The following is an 18,315-nucleotide window of genomic DNA, read 5'->3' on the forward strand; positions in this document are numbered from 1 at the left end:
TGGGAGGTCATGTTTTGGCTGTACAAGACATTGGTTAGGGCACTTTTGGAATATTGCACGCAATTCTGGTCTCCTTCCTATCGGAAAGATGTTGTGAAACTTGAAAGGGTTCAGAAAAGATTGACAAGGATGTTGCCAGGAGGATTTGAGCTATAGGGAGAGGCTGAACAGGCTGTGGCTGTTTTCCCTGGAGCGTCGGAGGCTGAGGGGTACCTTTTATAGAGGTTTACAAAATTGAGGGGCATGGATATAGGGTAAATAGGCAAGGTCTTTTCCCTGGGGTGGGGGATTCCAGAACTAGAGGGTAATAGTTTAGGGTGAGAGGGGAAAGCTATAAAAGAGACCAACGGGGCAACTTTTTCACGCAGCGAGTGGTACATGTATGGAATGAGCTGCCAGAGGAAGTGGTGGAGACTGGTACAATTGCAACATTTTGAGAGGCATTTGGATGGGTATATGAATAGGAAGGGTTTGGAGGAATATGGGCCAGGTGCTGGCAGGTGGGACTAGATTGGGTTGGGATATCTGGTTGGCATGGATGGGTTGGATCGAATGGTCTGGTTCCATGCTGTACATCTCTATGACTCTATTTCATAAATATGGCAACGAGTTGAAGTCTAGCATCATGAAACATAAGTGTAGACATCGGATATAATTTATCAGCTTGCAAGTGGACAGAAATCAGCCATGTGCTGGGTAGTAAGAATGAAAAGTGGTGAGCTTGAAGCTGGACTAGCAAAGGTGACAAATAGAATTCATTCTGGCAAGGTGTGTGCTAATATGTGTGGGGAAGGCTATCCAGGGAAGAAAACATACAATATGTGGTAGAATGTTGAACAGCCTGGAGGGAAAGAGCGCCATTTGCATGCTGAAGCTCTTTTAGCAGAGGCACTGAGGAAAGGAGAGAGCAAAGATGATGCAGCTCTGTTCAATAATGTAACCAGACTATAGCACACGGTAAACAATGAAATATTACGTAGAAAAAAAAGCATGTTGATCCTGTTCCTGCTAAACTGAGGTGTGTTCCTGCGATGCACTTTCAGAGTTGAGGTGATATCAGTTATGTTGGGCTGTCATGAATACCAGACCTTTTCCCTCTGTGTTTCAGTGGAGCAAGTGAAACTGGTTCCAAAAATCACGTTAAAGCCTCTAGATGGAATATCCGAACCCAAGATGGCCATGACCACCAGTTCATTGCCAAAGACTGGGAGAAAGCAGTGTTCCGCATTAACTGTAAACCAACTGGCAATGTTGGGAAGGAACTGGAAGAAGCCGGCTGCAGTGGTACAGGGACAGTTTAGACTTCTGTCACGGTCCCGTTGTGAAGCTGAGATTGGTTATCATGCAGAGGTTCTGAAAATCTTCAAACAGGCCAAGTCCAGACATTATGGTGAGTAATCCTATCTCACTGACCTCCTTAAACCTCAATAATTTGCATCCTATCAGCTCCCAGTCATTTAATTTCTCATTCTTTCATGGGATGGGGATGTTTTACCTGGCCACCGTTTGTTATCCATTCTTCATTGCTCTTGAGCAGTTAAGAGTCAACCACGTGGCTGTAGGTCTGGAATCATCTAGGCCAGACCAAGTGAGGACAGCAGATTTTCATCCCGATCATGTACCAGATGAAGTTTTACAACAATTGATGCTGGTTAAATTGGTAACACAATGAACTTAGCTTTATATTCCCAATTTATTAATAGAATTTAAATTCTACCAGCTGCCATGTAGGGATTTGAAACTGGGTACCCAGCGCATTACCTTAAACCTCTAGATACTGATTTAGTAATGTTCCCTCCATTCTGCAATATAGCCACTACTCCAGTCACACTGGACATCCTCTTTTATTTGGCCATCACTTTAGAGTAGTTCTGTTTTGCCTTTTAAATCTTTAAGGATTCTGTTGTAATATCAGTGTGAAGTATAGGCAAAGTTATTTTTGAGCCCAGTCTAAATGTAGATTTATTTTTTACTCAGATATGAAAACGAGGAAGTGGAGTTTCCTGTTAGAGGATTACAGACAGCTGAGTAAGTATCCTGCCTCACAAATGAAATTGTTAACTCTTCATTTAAGGGATTTGGTCACCGCCAGAATTCAGTCTCATTCTTAACTGCCTTTGAGAAGATGGTGGTGAGTTGCTTTATGAACTACTGTCCATGGAGTATAAGGCCAACCACAGCATTGTAAAGAAGAGAGTTCCAGGATTTTGACTCCGCAGTAGTGAAGGAATGACAGTATAGTTCCAAGACAGAATGGTCTGTATCCTGGAAGGTTATATACAGCTGGTGTTCACACACATCTACTGCTATTGATTTTCATGGCAGTAGGGGTTGTGGATTAGAAAGATTCTGTCAAAGGAAAGTTGTGTCTTTTAGATGGTACACATTGCATCCAATATCCACCAGTGACAATCTTCTTATTCAATGAACAGTACAGCACAGGAACAGATCCTTTGGCCATTCTGACACATCTTTCCAAACAACAATCTTTTGCCTCTACATGGTCCCTAACCCTGTATCCCTGACTAGTCACATATCTGTCAAGACATCTCTTAAGCATTGCTATTGTAACCGCCTCTACCACGCCTTCTGGCAGCACATTCTTGACACTTACCACCTACTGTGTTTAAAACAAAACTTGTCATACACATATCTCTTAAACTTACACCTTTTAGCTTAAATCCATGTCCCATAGTAATTGACTTTACTACCCTGGAAAAAAGATTTCGATTATCCATTTTATCCATGCCTGTCATAATTTTGTAAACTTTTGTCAGGTCATCCCTCATCTTTTGACATTCAAATAAAACAAAACAAGTTTGTCCAATCTTTCCTCGTAGCTAATTATCTCTGAACCAGGCAACATCTTAGTAAACCATTTCTGTAACCTCTCCATCGTTCTGCACTGTACATAATATTCCAAATGTGACTTAATTAATGTTCTATACAGCTGCAATATGACTTGCCATTCTTTACACTCTATTGATGCAGGCAAGCATGCCAAATTTCGTTTTCACTTGTGTTGCTACTTGCAGGGAACTGTGGACCTGTACACCTAATTCCTCTGTATATTGGTGCTACTAAGGATTTTTTAAAAACTTTTGATTTATTGTTGTCACATATACCTAAGTACAGTGAAAGGTTTGTTTTGAGTGCCATACAGGCAGATCATACCATACAGAGTGCATAGGGGTAATAGAACAGAGCAAGGAATACAGTGTTACAACTGCAGAGAAAGTGCACAGTGAGGTCAACATTAAATTTGAAATTTGAGGGGTTCATTCAGAAGTCTAATAACAGCAGGGAAGAAGCTGTTCCTAAATCTGTATGTCTATTTAAGCTTTGTGTCTTCTGCCTGATGGAAGAGACTTTTAATTGGGGAGGAAGGGTTCTTTGATTATGTAGATGGCCTTCCAAGGCAGCAAGGAGTATAGATGGAGTCAGTGGATGTAGGGTTGGCTTGCATGATGAACTGGATTCTGTAACTTGCTGCATACTCACCGTCTGCATCAAAATAACCACCTCGAATTTGTCCGGATTAAACTTTGTGCCATTTCTCTGCCAAAATCTCCACCCGACCTAAATCCTGCTGTATCGTCTGGCAATTCATATATATAGTATCCCAGCACTGACCCCTACGGAGGATCACAAGCCAGAGAAACTTCTCCTGTCAGAAACATACCTTTCAACTACTACTCTCCGCCTTCTATGACTAAGCCGATTCTGTATCCATCCTACAGATTCACTGTGGATCCAATAACTTTTTGTTATCAAAAACCTTGCTGAAGTTCGTTTAGACAACATCAATTGTCCTTCCCTCTCCAATCATCTTCGTCACTTCCTCAAAAAGCTCAATTAAGTTGTGAGACACAAGCTTCCTGCACAAGTCCATACTGCTTATCACTAATAAGTCTATATGTTTCAAGACGTGAGTCAATTCTGTCAATAAGAGTTGTCTCCAATAATTTGAGGAGAAAGTGAGGACTGCAGATGCTGGAGATCGGAGCTGAAAATGTGTTGCTGGAAAACCGCAGCAGGTCAGGCAGCATCCAAGGAGCAGGAGAATTGACGCTTCGGGCATGAGCCCTTTGGGAAGGCTCATGCTTGAAACGTCGATTCTCCTGCTCCTTGGATGCTGCCTGACCTGCTGCGGTTTTCCAGCAGCACATTTTCTTCTCCAGTAATTTCCCAGATTATTCCAGTTGCCCTTCTTAAACAAAAGAGCAACATTAGCTATTCTCTACTGCTCGGGGACCTCTCCTGTGACTAAAGAGGATACAAATATTTCATACAAGGCCCCAGCAATTTCCTCCCTTGCTACAATCAGGTCCTGGAATCTTGTCTACATTAATGCCTCCTTTTTTCATTTTGACATGCCCTAGGACATCAACATACCTTTCCCAAGACTCGCCTGTCTTCATATCCTTATCCTTTGTGAACACAATGCAAGTATTCTTTATGGACGTCACCCACTACCTAAGACTCCATGCATAAATTCCCTTGTATGGACCTACCTTTCCCTAGCTACCCTTTTGCTGCTTATATATGTATATAACACCTTGGGATTTTACGTAATCCTATTTGCTAAGGACTGTTCATGACCTGGTTTAGCTGTCCTAATTCCTTTTCTGAGTTCTTTCCTGCTATCTTTGACTAACTTTATATGTATATAAACCAACATTTTCCTAGCTATCATCAGGTCTGAGGAAGGGTCACTCAATCTGAAACACTAACTCTGATTTCTCTACAGTGCGGACAGACCTGCCGAGCTTTTCCAGCAATTTGTTTAAGTTTCCGGTTTACGGCATCGGCAGTTCTTTTAGTTTTTATCAATAGTAGGAAAACTGATGGAGGCTATAATATGGGATAAGACAAATACACACTTAGAGAAAAATAAGTTAATACTAGGCAATCAACATTGCTTTGTTAAGGACAGGCCATGGCTGACAAGATTTGTAAAGTTCTTTGACGATGTGACACAGGTCGAGGATGAGGATAGTGCTGTGGCTGTTGTATATTCAGACTTTCAGAAAGCATTTGATATGGTGCATTTGATATGACAAGTTGGTTAACAAACTAGAAATGTTTGAGATTTATGGTCCTTAGCAGTACAGATTAGAAGTAGGCTAAAGATAGGAAACAGAGTACATACAGATGGGCATTTCTCAAATATGGAGATGCATTGAAAGAGGCGATTCCCCAGGGATTGCTGTTAGAACCTGTGGGAGAAAATATGGATCCCGGCCTCCCCGTGACATGGCCACAAAACAGACAACACAAAATGTCTGCACTTAGCCACTAAGCCTACCCACAATGTCTCAAATTGGCCAAACCAGCGGTCCCAGATATTGCACATACGTCAGCACGTGACATCCAGCTCAGACCAAGAGAATACACTTCTTCAGATTAACTGATAATGTGCCTCGTATTCCACAATAGCCCAGCAGCTCTGAGGGCACAGCTGCTCCCACGAGGAGTTAAGCCTTCACAAAGGGTACCCAGACATGGAGGCTCCAAAGGAACTTCGCTTGCCCCCTTGACAATATAAACACATTGATACCAGGATGAAACCCACTAACATCTACTGCAGCCAAGGATCAGAATTTCTGAATCTTATGAATCTCATTGTCAGACATCGGACACTAGAATCTTTTCAATGAATGAACTTTATTTCTTTTTGCTGTACAACTCACACCATTGTTTCATAACTCTCACTTTGTTGTAAGGTATAAAATTCCACTGTTCGGGGAAGAAGGCTTCTGAACAGCCTTGTTGATTGCCAGTGATGGTTTCAGTGGGGTCAAGTCTCTTCCTGTTGTAATCTCTGATTAATTGGGCTAAATTCACTGACAAACCTATTTTTTTCTTTTATATAAATGCTTTGGAGATGATTATTGAGGGCAAAATGTCTAAATTTACAGATGATACTAAGTTAAGGAGAAGAGTGAATTGTGAGGACGATGTTAAGCAACTACAGAAAAGTGTTTACAAGTTGGCCGAATGAGCAGACTCCTGGCAATTTCAATGTTTTAAAAAAAAGGTGAGGCAGTGCATTTAGATATAAGAAACATGGAGAGACAATACAGGCTCAATGGTACCACTCTGAGGGGAGCATAGGAGCAAAGGGAATTCTGGGTTCATTTGCATAATTCTCTGAAAATGGTCAGGCAAGTTGAAACTGTTAAGAAGCATTATGGGATCCTTGGGTTTATAAATAGAGGCATCGAGTATAATAGGAAGTGGTGCCACACCTCTATAAATTATTGGTCAGACCATGTTTAGAGTATTGTGTTGTGTTCTGGGCACCTTATTTAAGGAAAGATGTTAAGCCCCTGCAGAGAGTGCAAAGGAGATTGCTAAAATGATACCAGGACTAAGGAAAAATTAGAGAAATTGTGCTTATTTTTCTAGAACATAAAATATAGTTTAGGAACATGCCCATCACCCTACAATGTTTGTGTCAACTATAGTGCCATTCTAAACTAATCCTATCTGGATGTACATCATCCATAACCCTCTATTTCCTGTGTGTTCATGTGTCATAGAGTTATAGAGACGTACAGATTGGAAACAGACCCTTTGGTTCAACCTGTCCATGCTGACCAGATATCCCAACCCAATCTAGTTCCATCTGCCAGCACCTGGCCCATATCCCTCCAAAACCCTTCCTATTCATTTACCCATCCAAATGCCTCTTAAATGTTGCAATTGTACCAGCCTCCACCACTTCCCCTGACAGCTCATTCCATATACATACCAGTAAAAAATGAGGTCTGCAGATGCTGGAGATCACAGCTGCAAATGTGTTGCTGGTCAAAGCACAGCAGGCCAGGCAGCATCTCAGGAATAGAGAATTCGACGTTTCGAGCATAAGCCCTTCATCAGGAATAAGAGGATTCCTGATGAAGGGCTTATGCTTGAAACGTCGAATGCTCTATTCCTGAGATGCTGCCTGGCCTGCTGTGCTTTGACCAGCAACACATTTGCAGCCATATACATACCACCCTCTGCGTGAAAAAGTTGCCCCTTAGGTCTCTTTTATATCTTTCTCCTCTCAACTTAAACCTATACCCTCTAGTTCTGGACTCCCCTACCCCAGGGAAAAGACTTTGTCTATTTACCCTATCCATGCCCCTCATAATTTTGCAAACCTCTACAAGGTCACCCCTCAGCCTCTGACGCTCCAGGGAAAACAGCCCCAGCCTGTTCAGCCTCTCCCTGTAGCTCAAATCCTCCAACCCTGGCAACATCGTTGTAAATCTTTTTTGATCCCTTTCGGGTTTCACAACATCTTTCCAATAGCAAAAAGACCAGAATTGCACGCAATATTCCAACAGTGGCCTAACCAATGTCCTGTACAGCTGCAACGTGACCTCCTAACTCCTGGACTCAATACTCTGACCAATAAAAGAAAGCATACCAAAAGCCGCCTTCACTATCCTATCTACCTGTAACTCCACTTTCAAAGAGCTATGAACCTGCACTCCAAGGTCTCTTTGTTCAGCAACACTCTTTAGGACCTTAACATTAAGTGTATAAGTCGTACTAAGATTTGCTTTCCCAAAATGCATCACCTCGTATTTATCGGAATTAAACTCTATCTTCCATTTCTCAACTCATTGACCCATCTGGTCAAGATCCTGTAGTAATCTGTGGTATTCCTCTTCGCTGTCCACTACACTTCCAATTTTGGTGTCATCTGCAAACTTACTAACTGTACCTCTTATGCTCGTATCCAAATCATTTATGTAAATGATAAAAAGTAGAGGACCCAGCACCGATCCTTATGGTCACTCCACTGGTCACAGGTCTCCAATCTGAAAAACAACCCTCCACCACCACCCTCTTTCTTCTATCTTTGAGCCAGTTCTGTATCCAAATGGCTAGTTCTCCCTGCATTCCATGAGATCTAACCTTGCTAATCAATCTCCCATGGGGAACCTTGTTGATCGCCTTACTGAAATCCATAGAGATCACATCTACTGCTCTGCCCTCATCCATCCTCTTTGTTAAAACTCAATCAAGTTTGTGAGACATGATTTCCCACGTACAAAGCCATGTTGACCATCCCTAATCAGTCCTTTCCTTTCCAAATACATGTACATCCTGTCCCTCAGGATTCCCTCCAACAACTTGTTCACCACTGACATCAGGCTCACTGGTCTATAGTTCCCTGGCTTGTCCTTACCACCTTTCGTAAACAGTGGCACCACGTTAGCCAACCTCCAGTCTTCCGGCACTTCACCTGTAACTATCGATGATACAAATATCTCAACAAGAGACCCAGCAATCATTTCTCTAGCTTCCCACAGAGTTCTCTGGTTCACCTGATCAGGTCCTGGGGATTTATCCACCTGTATGCGTTTCAAGATGTTCAGCACTTCCTCCTCTATAATTTTGACATTTTGCAGATGTCACCATCTATTTCCCTACAGTCTATCTTCCATATCCTTTTCCACAGTAAATACTGATCAAAGTTGGTGAGAAGATGTGTAGCTCGGGTGCTCTTTGTTGTGGTTCTGTTCACCGAGCTGGGAATTTATGTTGCAGACTTATCGTCCCCTGTCTAGGTGACATCCTCAGTGCTTGGGAGCCTCCTGTGAAGCACTTCTGTGATCTTTCCTCCGGCATTTATAGTGGTTTGAATCTGCCGCTTCCGGTTGTCCATTCCAGCTGTGCGCTGCAGTGGCTGGTATATTGGGTCCAGGTCGATGTGCTTATTGATTGATCTGTGGATGAGTGCCATGCCTCTAGGAATTCCCTGGCTGTTCTGTTTGGCTTGTCCTATTATAGTAGTGTTGTCCCAGTCAAATTCATGTTGCTTGTCATCTGCGTGTGTAGCTACTAAGTATAGCTGGTCATGTCGTTTCGTGGCTAGTTGGTGTTCATGGATGTGGATCGTTAGATGTCTTCCTGTTTGTCCTATGTAGTGTTTTGTGCAGTCCTTGCATGGGAGTTTGTACACTACGTTGGTTTTGCTCATGCTGGGTATCGGGTCCTTCGTTCTGGTGAGTTGTTGTCTGAGAGTGGCTGTTGGTTTGTGTGCTGTTATGAGTCCTAGTGGTCGCAGTAGTCTGGCTGTCAGTTCGGAAATGCTCCTAATGTATGTTAGTGTGACTAGTCCTTTGGGTTGTGGCATGTCCTCGTTCCGTTGTCTTTCCCTTAGGCATCTGTTGATGAAATTGCGCGGGTATCCGTTTTGGCGAATACCTTGTATAGGTGTTCTTCTTCCTATTTTTGCAGTTCTGGTGTACTACAGCATGTTGTGGCCCTTTTGAATAGTGTCTCGATGCAACTTCTTTTGTGTGTGTTGGGGTGGTTGCTTTCGTAGTTTAGAACTTGGTCTGTGTGTGTGGCTTTCCTGTATACCTTCATGGTGAATTCTCCATTCGGTGTTCTCTGTACCATCACGTCTAGGAATGGGAGTTGGTTGTCCTTTTTCTTCCTCTATCGTGAATCGGATTCCATTGAGTGTGGCGTTGATGATCCGGTGTGTGTTCTCTATTTCTGTGTTTTTAATGATTACAAAGGTGTCATCCACATATCTCACCCAGAGTTTGGGTTGAATTTGCAGTAAGACTGTTTGTTCTAACCTTTGCATTACCGCTTCTGCTATGAGTCCAGAGATGGGTGAGCCCATGGGAGTGCCATTGATTTGTTCGTATATTTGATTGTTGAGTGTGAAGTGTGTTGTGAGGCACAGGTCCAGTAGTTTGAGTATGCTGTCTTTATTGATAGGTTCAATGTCCTGTTGTCTGTTCTGTATGTCCAGCAGGTTGGCTATTGTTTCTCTGGCAAGGGTTTTGTCGATAGAGGTGAACAGTGCCGTTACATCAAATGAGACCATGGTTTCTTCCTTGTCTATGTGTATATTTCTCTTGATGTCCAAGAATTCTTTGTGTTGATTGTATAGAGTATCTGGCTCCGCTGATCAGGTGTTTCAGTTTCTGCTGTAGTTCTTTAGCCAATTTGTGTGATGGTGTCCCTGGTAGTGATACCATGGGTCTGAGTGGGATGTCTGGTTTGTGCACTTTAGGTAGTCCATAGAATCTGGGGGCATTGTTCCTTTCAGGTTTCATTCTTTGTAGGTCAACCCTGGTTGTCTGTCCGATATGACCAGCTATCCTTAGTAGCCCCACACGCAGATGACAAGCAACATGAATTTGACTGAGACAACACTACTATTATAGGACAAGCTAAACAGAGAATAGCCAGGGAATTCCTAGAGGCATGGCCATTTAGCTCTCCACCCTGGAGGCTCCCTGTCTCCATTCCTAATGAAGGACTTTTGCTCGTAACTTCGATTTTCATGTTCCTCGGATGCTGCCTGACCTGCTGTGCTTTTCCAGCGCTACTCTAATCTAAACTTTTGAAAGTTCTTGCCTAATACCGTCAAAATTGGCCTTTCTCCAATTTAGAACTTCAACTTTTAGATCTGCTCTATACGTTTCCATTACAATTTTAAATCGAATAAAATTATGGTCACTGGCCCCAAAGTGCTCCCCCACTGACACCTCAGTCACCTGCCCTGCCTTATTTCCCAAGAGTAGGTCAAGTTTTGCACCTTCTCTAGTAGGTACATCTATATACTGAATCTGAAAATTGTCTTGTACACACTCAACAAATTCCTCTCCATCTAAACCCTTAACACTGTGGCAGTCCCAGCCTATGTTTGGAAAGTTAAAATTCCCTACCATAACCACCCTATTATTCTTACAGTTAGCTGAGATTTCCTAACAAATTTGTTTCTCAATTTCCCTCTTATGAGGAGGTCTATGAGACAATCCCAATAAGGTGATCATCCCTTTCTTATTTCTCAGTTCCACCCAAATAACTTCCCTGGATGTATTTCCAGAAATATCCTCCCTCAGCATAGCTGAAATGCTATCCCTTATCAAAAACGCCACTCTCCCTCCTCTCTTGCCTCCCTTTCTATCCAGAAGAGGTTCTTCTGCAGCTGTACAGGGCCCTGGTGAGACCGCACCTGGAATATTGTGTGCAGTTCTGGTCTCCAAATTTGAGGAAAGACATTCTGGCTATTGAGGAAGTGCAACATAGGTTCACGAGGTCAATTCCTGGAATGGCGGTACTATCTTATGTTGAAAGCTTGGAGCAACTGGGCTTGTATACCCTTGAGGAGAAAGTGAGCACTGCAGATGCTGGAGATCAGAGCTGAAAATGTGTTGCTGGAAAAGCGCAGCAGGTCAGGCAGCATCCAAGGAACAGGAGATTCGACGTTCCTTGTATACTTTTTAGTTTAGAAGACTGAGAGGGGATCTGATTGAGACATATAAGATTATTAAAGGATTGGACACTCTGGAGGCAGGAAGGATGTTTCCACTGATGGGTGAGTGCCAAACCAGAGGATACAGCTTAAAGATATGGAGTAGACCATTTAGGACAGAGATTAGGAGAAACTTCTTCACCCACAGAGTGGTGGGTGTATGGAATGCTCTGCCCCAGAGGGCAGTGGAGGCCCAGTCTCTGGATTCGTTTAAGGGCGGCACGGTGGCACAGTGGTTAGCACTGCTGCCTCACAGCGCCTGTAGACCCGGGTTCAATTCCCGACTCAGGCGACTGACTGTGTGGAGTTTGCACGTTCTCCCCGTGTCTGCGTGGGTTTCCTCCGGGTGCTCCGGTTTCCTCCCACAGTCCAAAGATGTGCGGGTCAGGTGAATTGGCCAAGCTAAATTGCCCGTAGTGTTAGGTAAGGGATAAATGTAGAGGTATGGGTGGGTTGCGCTTCGGCGGGTCGGTGTGGACTTGTTGGGCCGAAGGGCCTGTTTCCACACTGTAAGTCTAATCTAAAAAAAAAGAGTTGGATAGAGCTCGCAAGGATTGTGGAATCAACGGTTATGGAGATACTGATTTGAGGATGATCAGCCATGATCATAATGAATGGTGGTGCAGGCTCGAAGGGCAGAATGGCCTACTCCTGCACCTATTATCTATTCCTGTAGCATTTGTATCCTGGAACATTAAGCTGCCAGTCCTGCCCATCCCTGAGCCATTTTTCTGTAATTGTTCCTAACCATGCCCTGAGTTTTCTATAATACTTTCATATCTGCTTCTACCACCTCCCCTGGCAGTGCATTCCAGGCATCTACCACATTGTATGGTAGGTGAGTTTTTTTAACACTTTTTTTTAAAACGTTCTCCCTCTCACCTTAAATCTATGCCCTTGAGTATTTGACATTTTCATGCTGGAAAATGACTCTGACTCTGATTATCCACCCTATCCATGCTGCTTGTGATTTTATATACTTCTCTTGGTCGTCCCTCAGCCTCTGACATTCCAGCGAAAACATTCCAAGTTCGACTAATAAAAACCGAAAGAACTGCAGATGCTATAAATCTGAAGCAAAAACATATTGCTGGAAATTCTCAGCAGGTCTGGCAGCATCTACGAAGAAAAATCAGTTTTTTTTGATGACCCTTCCTCACAACTGAGGTGTTCTGGGGAATGGTTATCGGACCCAAAACATTAACTCTGATTTCTTTTCACAGATACCGCCAGATTTGCTGAGCTTTTCCAGCAATTTCTGTTTTCCTTTCAAGTTTGCCTAACCATTCCTTATAGCTAATTCAGGTAGTAATCCTAGTAAACCTCTTTTGCACAAAAGCCTCCACATCCTTCCAATAATATGGCAACCAGAACTGCTCACAATACTCCAAATGTGGCCTTACTAAAGATTTATACAGCCACAACAAGACTTGCAAGCATGACAAACCACAGAGATCCCAGCACTGATCCTTGTGGAACACCACTGGTCACAGACTTCCAGTTAGAAAAATACAGCTCCATAACTGCACAATGTCTTCTATGAACAAGTCAATTTTGTATCCAACTCACTGAGGACATCCATGTGGATATCCCACCAAGATTGTGCCAACACAAGATGCCTTTCTGAACTGAAATCCTTTTGCCATTACACAATCCCTATCTGTCAAGGTGCCTCTTAAATGTTGCCACCACCCCTCTGGCGGCTCATTCTTAGCACTTACCACCCTCCTGTATAAAAAAAAAACACTAGCCTCTTGAATCTTGTTTAAACTGACCTCTTTTATCTTGAACCTACATCCCCTCATTGCGGCCCTAACACTCCTGCAGAACATCACTAGTCACCAGCTGCCATCCTGAAAAAGACCTCTTTGTCCCCACTCTCTGCCTTCTACCAGTCATCCAGTCCTCTAACCATGGCAGTACCTTGCTTCTAACACCATGGGTTTTTAGTTAATAGCCTCCTGTATGACACCTTGTTAAGGCCTTCCCTCAGAATATTCTCCAGTAAATTCCCTAACATTGATGTAAGGCTCACCTTACTTAGCTGAGTCACCTGACTCAATCACACAATCAAAGGATAAAAATCTCGTGAATGCAGAGAAGAAAAATAATCAGAGTAACACAGTTCTTTATCAAGTCACCTCTCCTCCTTCTTTGCTCCAGTGAGAAAAGCCTGAGCTCTCTCATCCTATCTTCGTACAACATCCTGGTAAATCTCCTCTGCACCCTTTCTAAAGCTTCCATGTCCTTCCTATAATGCAACCAGAACTGAACACAATATTCCAAATGTTGTCTAACCAGGATTTTATAGAGCTGCAGCATAACCTCACTGCCCTTAAACTCAATCCCCCTGCTAATGAAAGCCAACACACCTTAGCTGCCTTCACAACCCTTTCAGTTTGGATGACAATTTTGAGGGATCTATGGACGTGGACCTCAAGATCACTCTGTTCCTCCACAATGCCAAGAATCTGCATTTAACCCTATAATCTGCACACAAATTCAACCTTCCATAATGAATAACTCCACACATTTTCCAGGTTGAACTCCTTCTGCCACTTCTCAGTCCAGCTCTGCATCCTGTCAATGTCCTGTTGCAACCTACAACAGCCCTCCACCATCCACAACTCTGCCAACCTTCATGTCATTGGCCAACTTATTAACTCATCCTTCCACTTGCTCATCCAAGTCATTTGTAAAAATCACAGATTCTTGCAGAGCACCATGGTCACTGAGCTCCAGGCTGAATACTTTCCAGCACATTCTGTTTCTTAACATCAACCTGTTCGAGTATATCAGCCTGTTTCAGCTGTCCTCACAAATGACAAGGTCCCTCTCAGTAGTGAATGCTGAAGCAAAGTATTCATTAAGGACCTCCCCACATCCTCCTACACCAAGCACAAGTTCCCTCCATTATCCCTGATCGGCTCTACCCTCACGCTGGCCGTCCTCTTGTTCCTCACATAAGTGTAGAACACCTTGGGGTTTTCCTTAATCCTATCTGCTAAAGCTTTTTCATGCCCCCTTCTAGCTCTCCTAAATCCATTCTTCAGTTCCTTCCTGGCTACTTTGTAACCTTCTAGGGGTTTGTCTGATCCTTGCACCTTCTTAATTAAACTTTGTTCTTTCTCTTGACTAGATGTTCCACATTTCTTGTCAACCAAGGTACCTTCACCCTACCATTCCTTCCTTGCCTCAGTGGGGCAAACCCATCCAGCACTCACACCAAGTGCTCCCTAAACTGCCTCCACATTTCTGTCATGCATTTCCCTAAGAATATCTGTTCCCAATTTATGCTCCATATTTCCTGCCTAATAGCACCTCTTTTACATCCCTCCCTAATCCTTTTGTTCCCTGCACAACCAAGTTAACTGTAGTTCACTGATTGCTTAGTTAGATTCATGGTCCTTCTTGTTCTTTTGTATTTTAGAATTATTTCTTCCACATTTCCAAATATGTTTCTTTTCTCTGCTGTTTTGACCATCATCAGATGACACCAGGTATAGTCCGACAGGTTTATTTGAAATATCAAACTTTTGGAGCGTTGCCCCTTCCACAGGTGATGTCACCTGAAGTCACTTCACTTGACAACGGGGCAATGCTCCAAAAGCTTGTGATTTCAAATAAACCTGTTGGACTATAACCTGGTGTCACCTGACTTCTGACCTTGTCCACCCCTGTCCTACACTGGCACCTCCACATCATGACTTTTGACGCTTGCAGAAAGCAGTTTTTCAGAGCAAAGGAACTGAGAAACATTGACCTTACAGTGAAAGGGAAGAGAGAGATTGATACAGCTACCTTCTTGAAGTTTCTTTGCTTCAGACCTATCGGACAGTCTTTGTTTAATTACAACCTGACCAATCAAAGGCTAGTTGCTGTGCTGCACTCTGAATCCACAACTGAAAAGCTCATCAAAAGACTGTCTCTGGACAGAGTTATGTTGAACACACTCTCAAGATGCTGTGTTGTCCTGGCAGAGTGTTTCCTAAACCTACATTGTTGCATATGCAGCAGTTAGATTCCTTTATTTTGCCAAAGCTGGAAATAACTCCTTATGCTTTCTCTCCATTGTAAAGCAGTGACCCTTTTTTCCAAATTTTCAGTGCCTATTCCAAAAAGAAATAAGAAGATATGGTCACAAAAATTGGCAATTTCCACCCTTAGTCATAGAGTCATACAGCTCGGAAACAGACACTTGCAGCCAACTTCCATGCTGGCCAGGTTTCCTAAACTGAACTAGTCCCATTAGCCTGCATTTAGTCTATATCCCTCTTAAACTTTTCTTATCCATGTCTCTGTCCATATGTCTTTTAAATGTCAAAATTGTGTTTGCCTCTATGACTTCCATGTAGACCAAAACTACCATTCTTCCTTCTTCAAGTAAAAATGGCAAATTTATGAGACACACTTTCCCGCGCACAAAGCCACGTGGGCTATCCCTAAGCAGTCTTTGTCTTTCCAAATGTAGATCCTGTCTCTCAGAATCCCCTCAAATAACTTATTCACCACTGACATTAGGCTCACCAGTCTGTACTTCCCTGGCTTTTCATTGCAGTCTTTCTTAAATATTGGCACAACATTAGTCACCCTCAGTCTTCTGGCACCTCGACCATGACTGTCAATGATACAAATATCTCCAGTATGGACCCTGCAGTTTCTTTCCTAGCTTCCTACAATGTCGTGGGACACATCTGATCAGGTTCTGGGATTTAACTACCTTTATGCGTTTTAAGACCACCAGCACCACCTCTTCTGTAATGTGGACTCTTTGTTTCAATATATCACAATTTATTTTCTGAATACTTTAGCTTCCATGTCTTTCTTCACAGTAAATACTAACGTGAAATATCTGTAAGGATAGTTCCACATAGAGATGGTCTCGCTGATCTTTAAGGCACCCTATTCTGTTCCTAGTTACTCTTTCATCCTTAATGTACTTGTAGAATGTTTCTGCCTAAGCTATCTCATGTCCTGTTTTTGCCCTCCTGATTTTCCCTCTTAACTATACTCCTATACCTATGTACTCCTGAAGGAATTCACTTAATCCCAGCTGTCTATACCTGACGTATATTTGCTGCTTTTTTGTGACAGGAGCATTAATATCTAGTCATCCCAGTATCCCTACTCCTGACAGCCTTGCCTTTCACACTAACGGGAGCTTGCTGTGCCTGAACTCTCGTTATCATGTTTGAAAGCCTCCTACTTGCCAGAAATCCCTTTACCTCTCCCAATCAACATTTGAAGGATCCTAGGTAAAAGCAAGGACTGCAGATGCTGGAAACCAGAGTCTAGATTAGTGTGGTGCTGGAAAAGCACAGCAGGTCAGGCATTAAAAGTGGCCTTGTCCCAGCTCAAAACCTTGATTCATAGACCAGGCCTATCCTTTTCCATTTCTATTTTAAAACAAATGGAAGTATGATCACTGGTCCCAAAATGCTCCCCGACTAACACCTGAGTCACTTGCCCCGTATTATTTCCAAGAGGAAATCGAGCTTTGCCCCTTCTGTAGTAGGGGCATTTATGTATTGATTGAAAGCGTTTTTTATTTGACCACACTTAACAAGCTCTTCCCTAGCTCAGCCCTTAACACTATGGCAGTCCCAGTCTATGAGCTGCGCTCCGTATTCTTTGCTGAGGTGATTTTTAAGTACAATTCCTTTTTCAATGTATATTTTTAAAATCAGTATTCAGATCTTCCAGTATCTCAGGCACCTCTTTTTATAATGATGTTCAATAATACAAAACAAAGAACTGCAGATGCAAGACTTTTGAAACAAAATTGAAGGGCATAATTTTAAGGTGGGAGGAGAAAGATTTAAGAGAATCCAGAAGGGCAACCTTTTCACACAAGGTGGTGCATGTGTAGAATTAACTTACAGGGAAGTGGGAGATGCGGGTGCAGTTACAGCATCTAAATGACATTTGGACAGGTAGTTGAAAAGGAATATAGGGACATGAACCAAATGCAGATAAATGTGTTTAGTTTACCTTTGCAGGTAAAGGGACATCTGTCAAGGAGGAGGCTTTCAAATGCAAGATAATGAGAGTTCAGGTATGGCAAGTTCTATTAGTTTGAAGGGCAAGTCTGGCATGCATAGGGAGCACTGGATGACTACAGATATTGAGGGCAAAATTGGATGGCATGGATGAGTTGGACAGAAGCATCTGTCTCTGTGCTGTATGACTATAAAAAAAGAAATTGATGTGAAACTCAGCAGGTCTGGCAGCATCTGTGGGAAGAAACTGGTGTTAATGCTTCGAGACCAGTGACTCTTCATCTGAAGACCCTTCACCTGATAAGGGAACAGTGCCTCAAAAGCTTGTGCTTTCACATAAACCAGTTGGACTATAACTTGGCATTGTGTGGATTCTGACTTCATTAGAATTAATAGCGGCTAGGAAAAGTTTACATTCGAGCTGAAGATGAAGCACAGGGAGGGGTGAGCAGTTAGGTAGAGACGGAACCCACAAAGAGAGAGAGAGAGAAGTATGATATGAGTAGGCAGACAAGGTAATTGAAAATAGGCCAGGACAGAAGAGAAGCGGAATAAGTGATAATGGCAGCTGAGAATGGGTTGGTTGTGCTGAAATCAACCTATATCATGACCGGACCTGGGTGTGGTGTTGGGTAAATAACTAAAGGGATTGAACTCGATACTGATTCCTAAAGGGCACAGGGTCCCCGAGAAGACAATGAGGTGCTGTTCAGGAACTGGAAGCTCGGGGTAATTTTTTATGGACAGAATTAGATGTTCTGCAAAGTGGTCACCCAATACGCATTTGGCTCCCCTACTGTGAACAGTGAATACAGTAGACTAGATTTAATGAAGTGCAGTTGCATTGCTGCTTCACTTGGAAGGTATGTCTAAATGGGCAAGTGATACACCTTTTGCATGAGAAGGTGCTGTGAGGTGTGGCAAGGTATCTGAAGCAACACTGCATTTTTGGGGTTTCAGTACTGAAGAACGTAAAGCATAGAACAGTACAGCGCAGTACAGGCCTGTCAGCCCATGATGTTGTGCTGAGCA

The 18,315-nt window shown here is 42.9% G+C and overlaps 1 protein-coding gene across 2 annotated transcripts in view; it reads left to right on the top strand.

The window, feature by feature from the left end:
* Positions 1-18,315, top strand: part of smarcal1 (SWI/SNF related, matrix associated, actin dependent regulator of chromatin, subfamily a-like 1) — a 127,153-nt gene that overhangs the window by 20,218 nt on the left and 88,620 nt on the right. For both annotated transcript variants that reach the window (XM_060827771.1, XM_060827772.1), the window contains 2 exons: positions 1,109-1,390; positions 1,978-2,028. In XM_060827771.1, the coding sequence (XP_060683754.1) occupies positions 1,109-1,390; positions 1,978-2,028 (333 nt within the window). The remainder of the gene's footprint in view (positions 1-1,108; positions 1,391-1,977; positions 2,029-18,315) is intronic.

Source organism: Hemiscyllium ocellatum, chromosome 7 (genome assembly GCF_020745735.1).
Source record: "Hemiscyllium ocellatum isolate sHemOce1 chromosome 7, sHemOce1.pat.X.cur, whole genome shotgun sequence".
Taxonomy (NCBI): Eukaryota; Metazoa; Chordata; class Chondrichthyes; order Orectolobiformes; family Hemiscylliidae; genus Hemiscyllium; species Hemiscyllium ocellatum.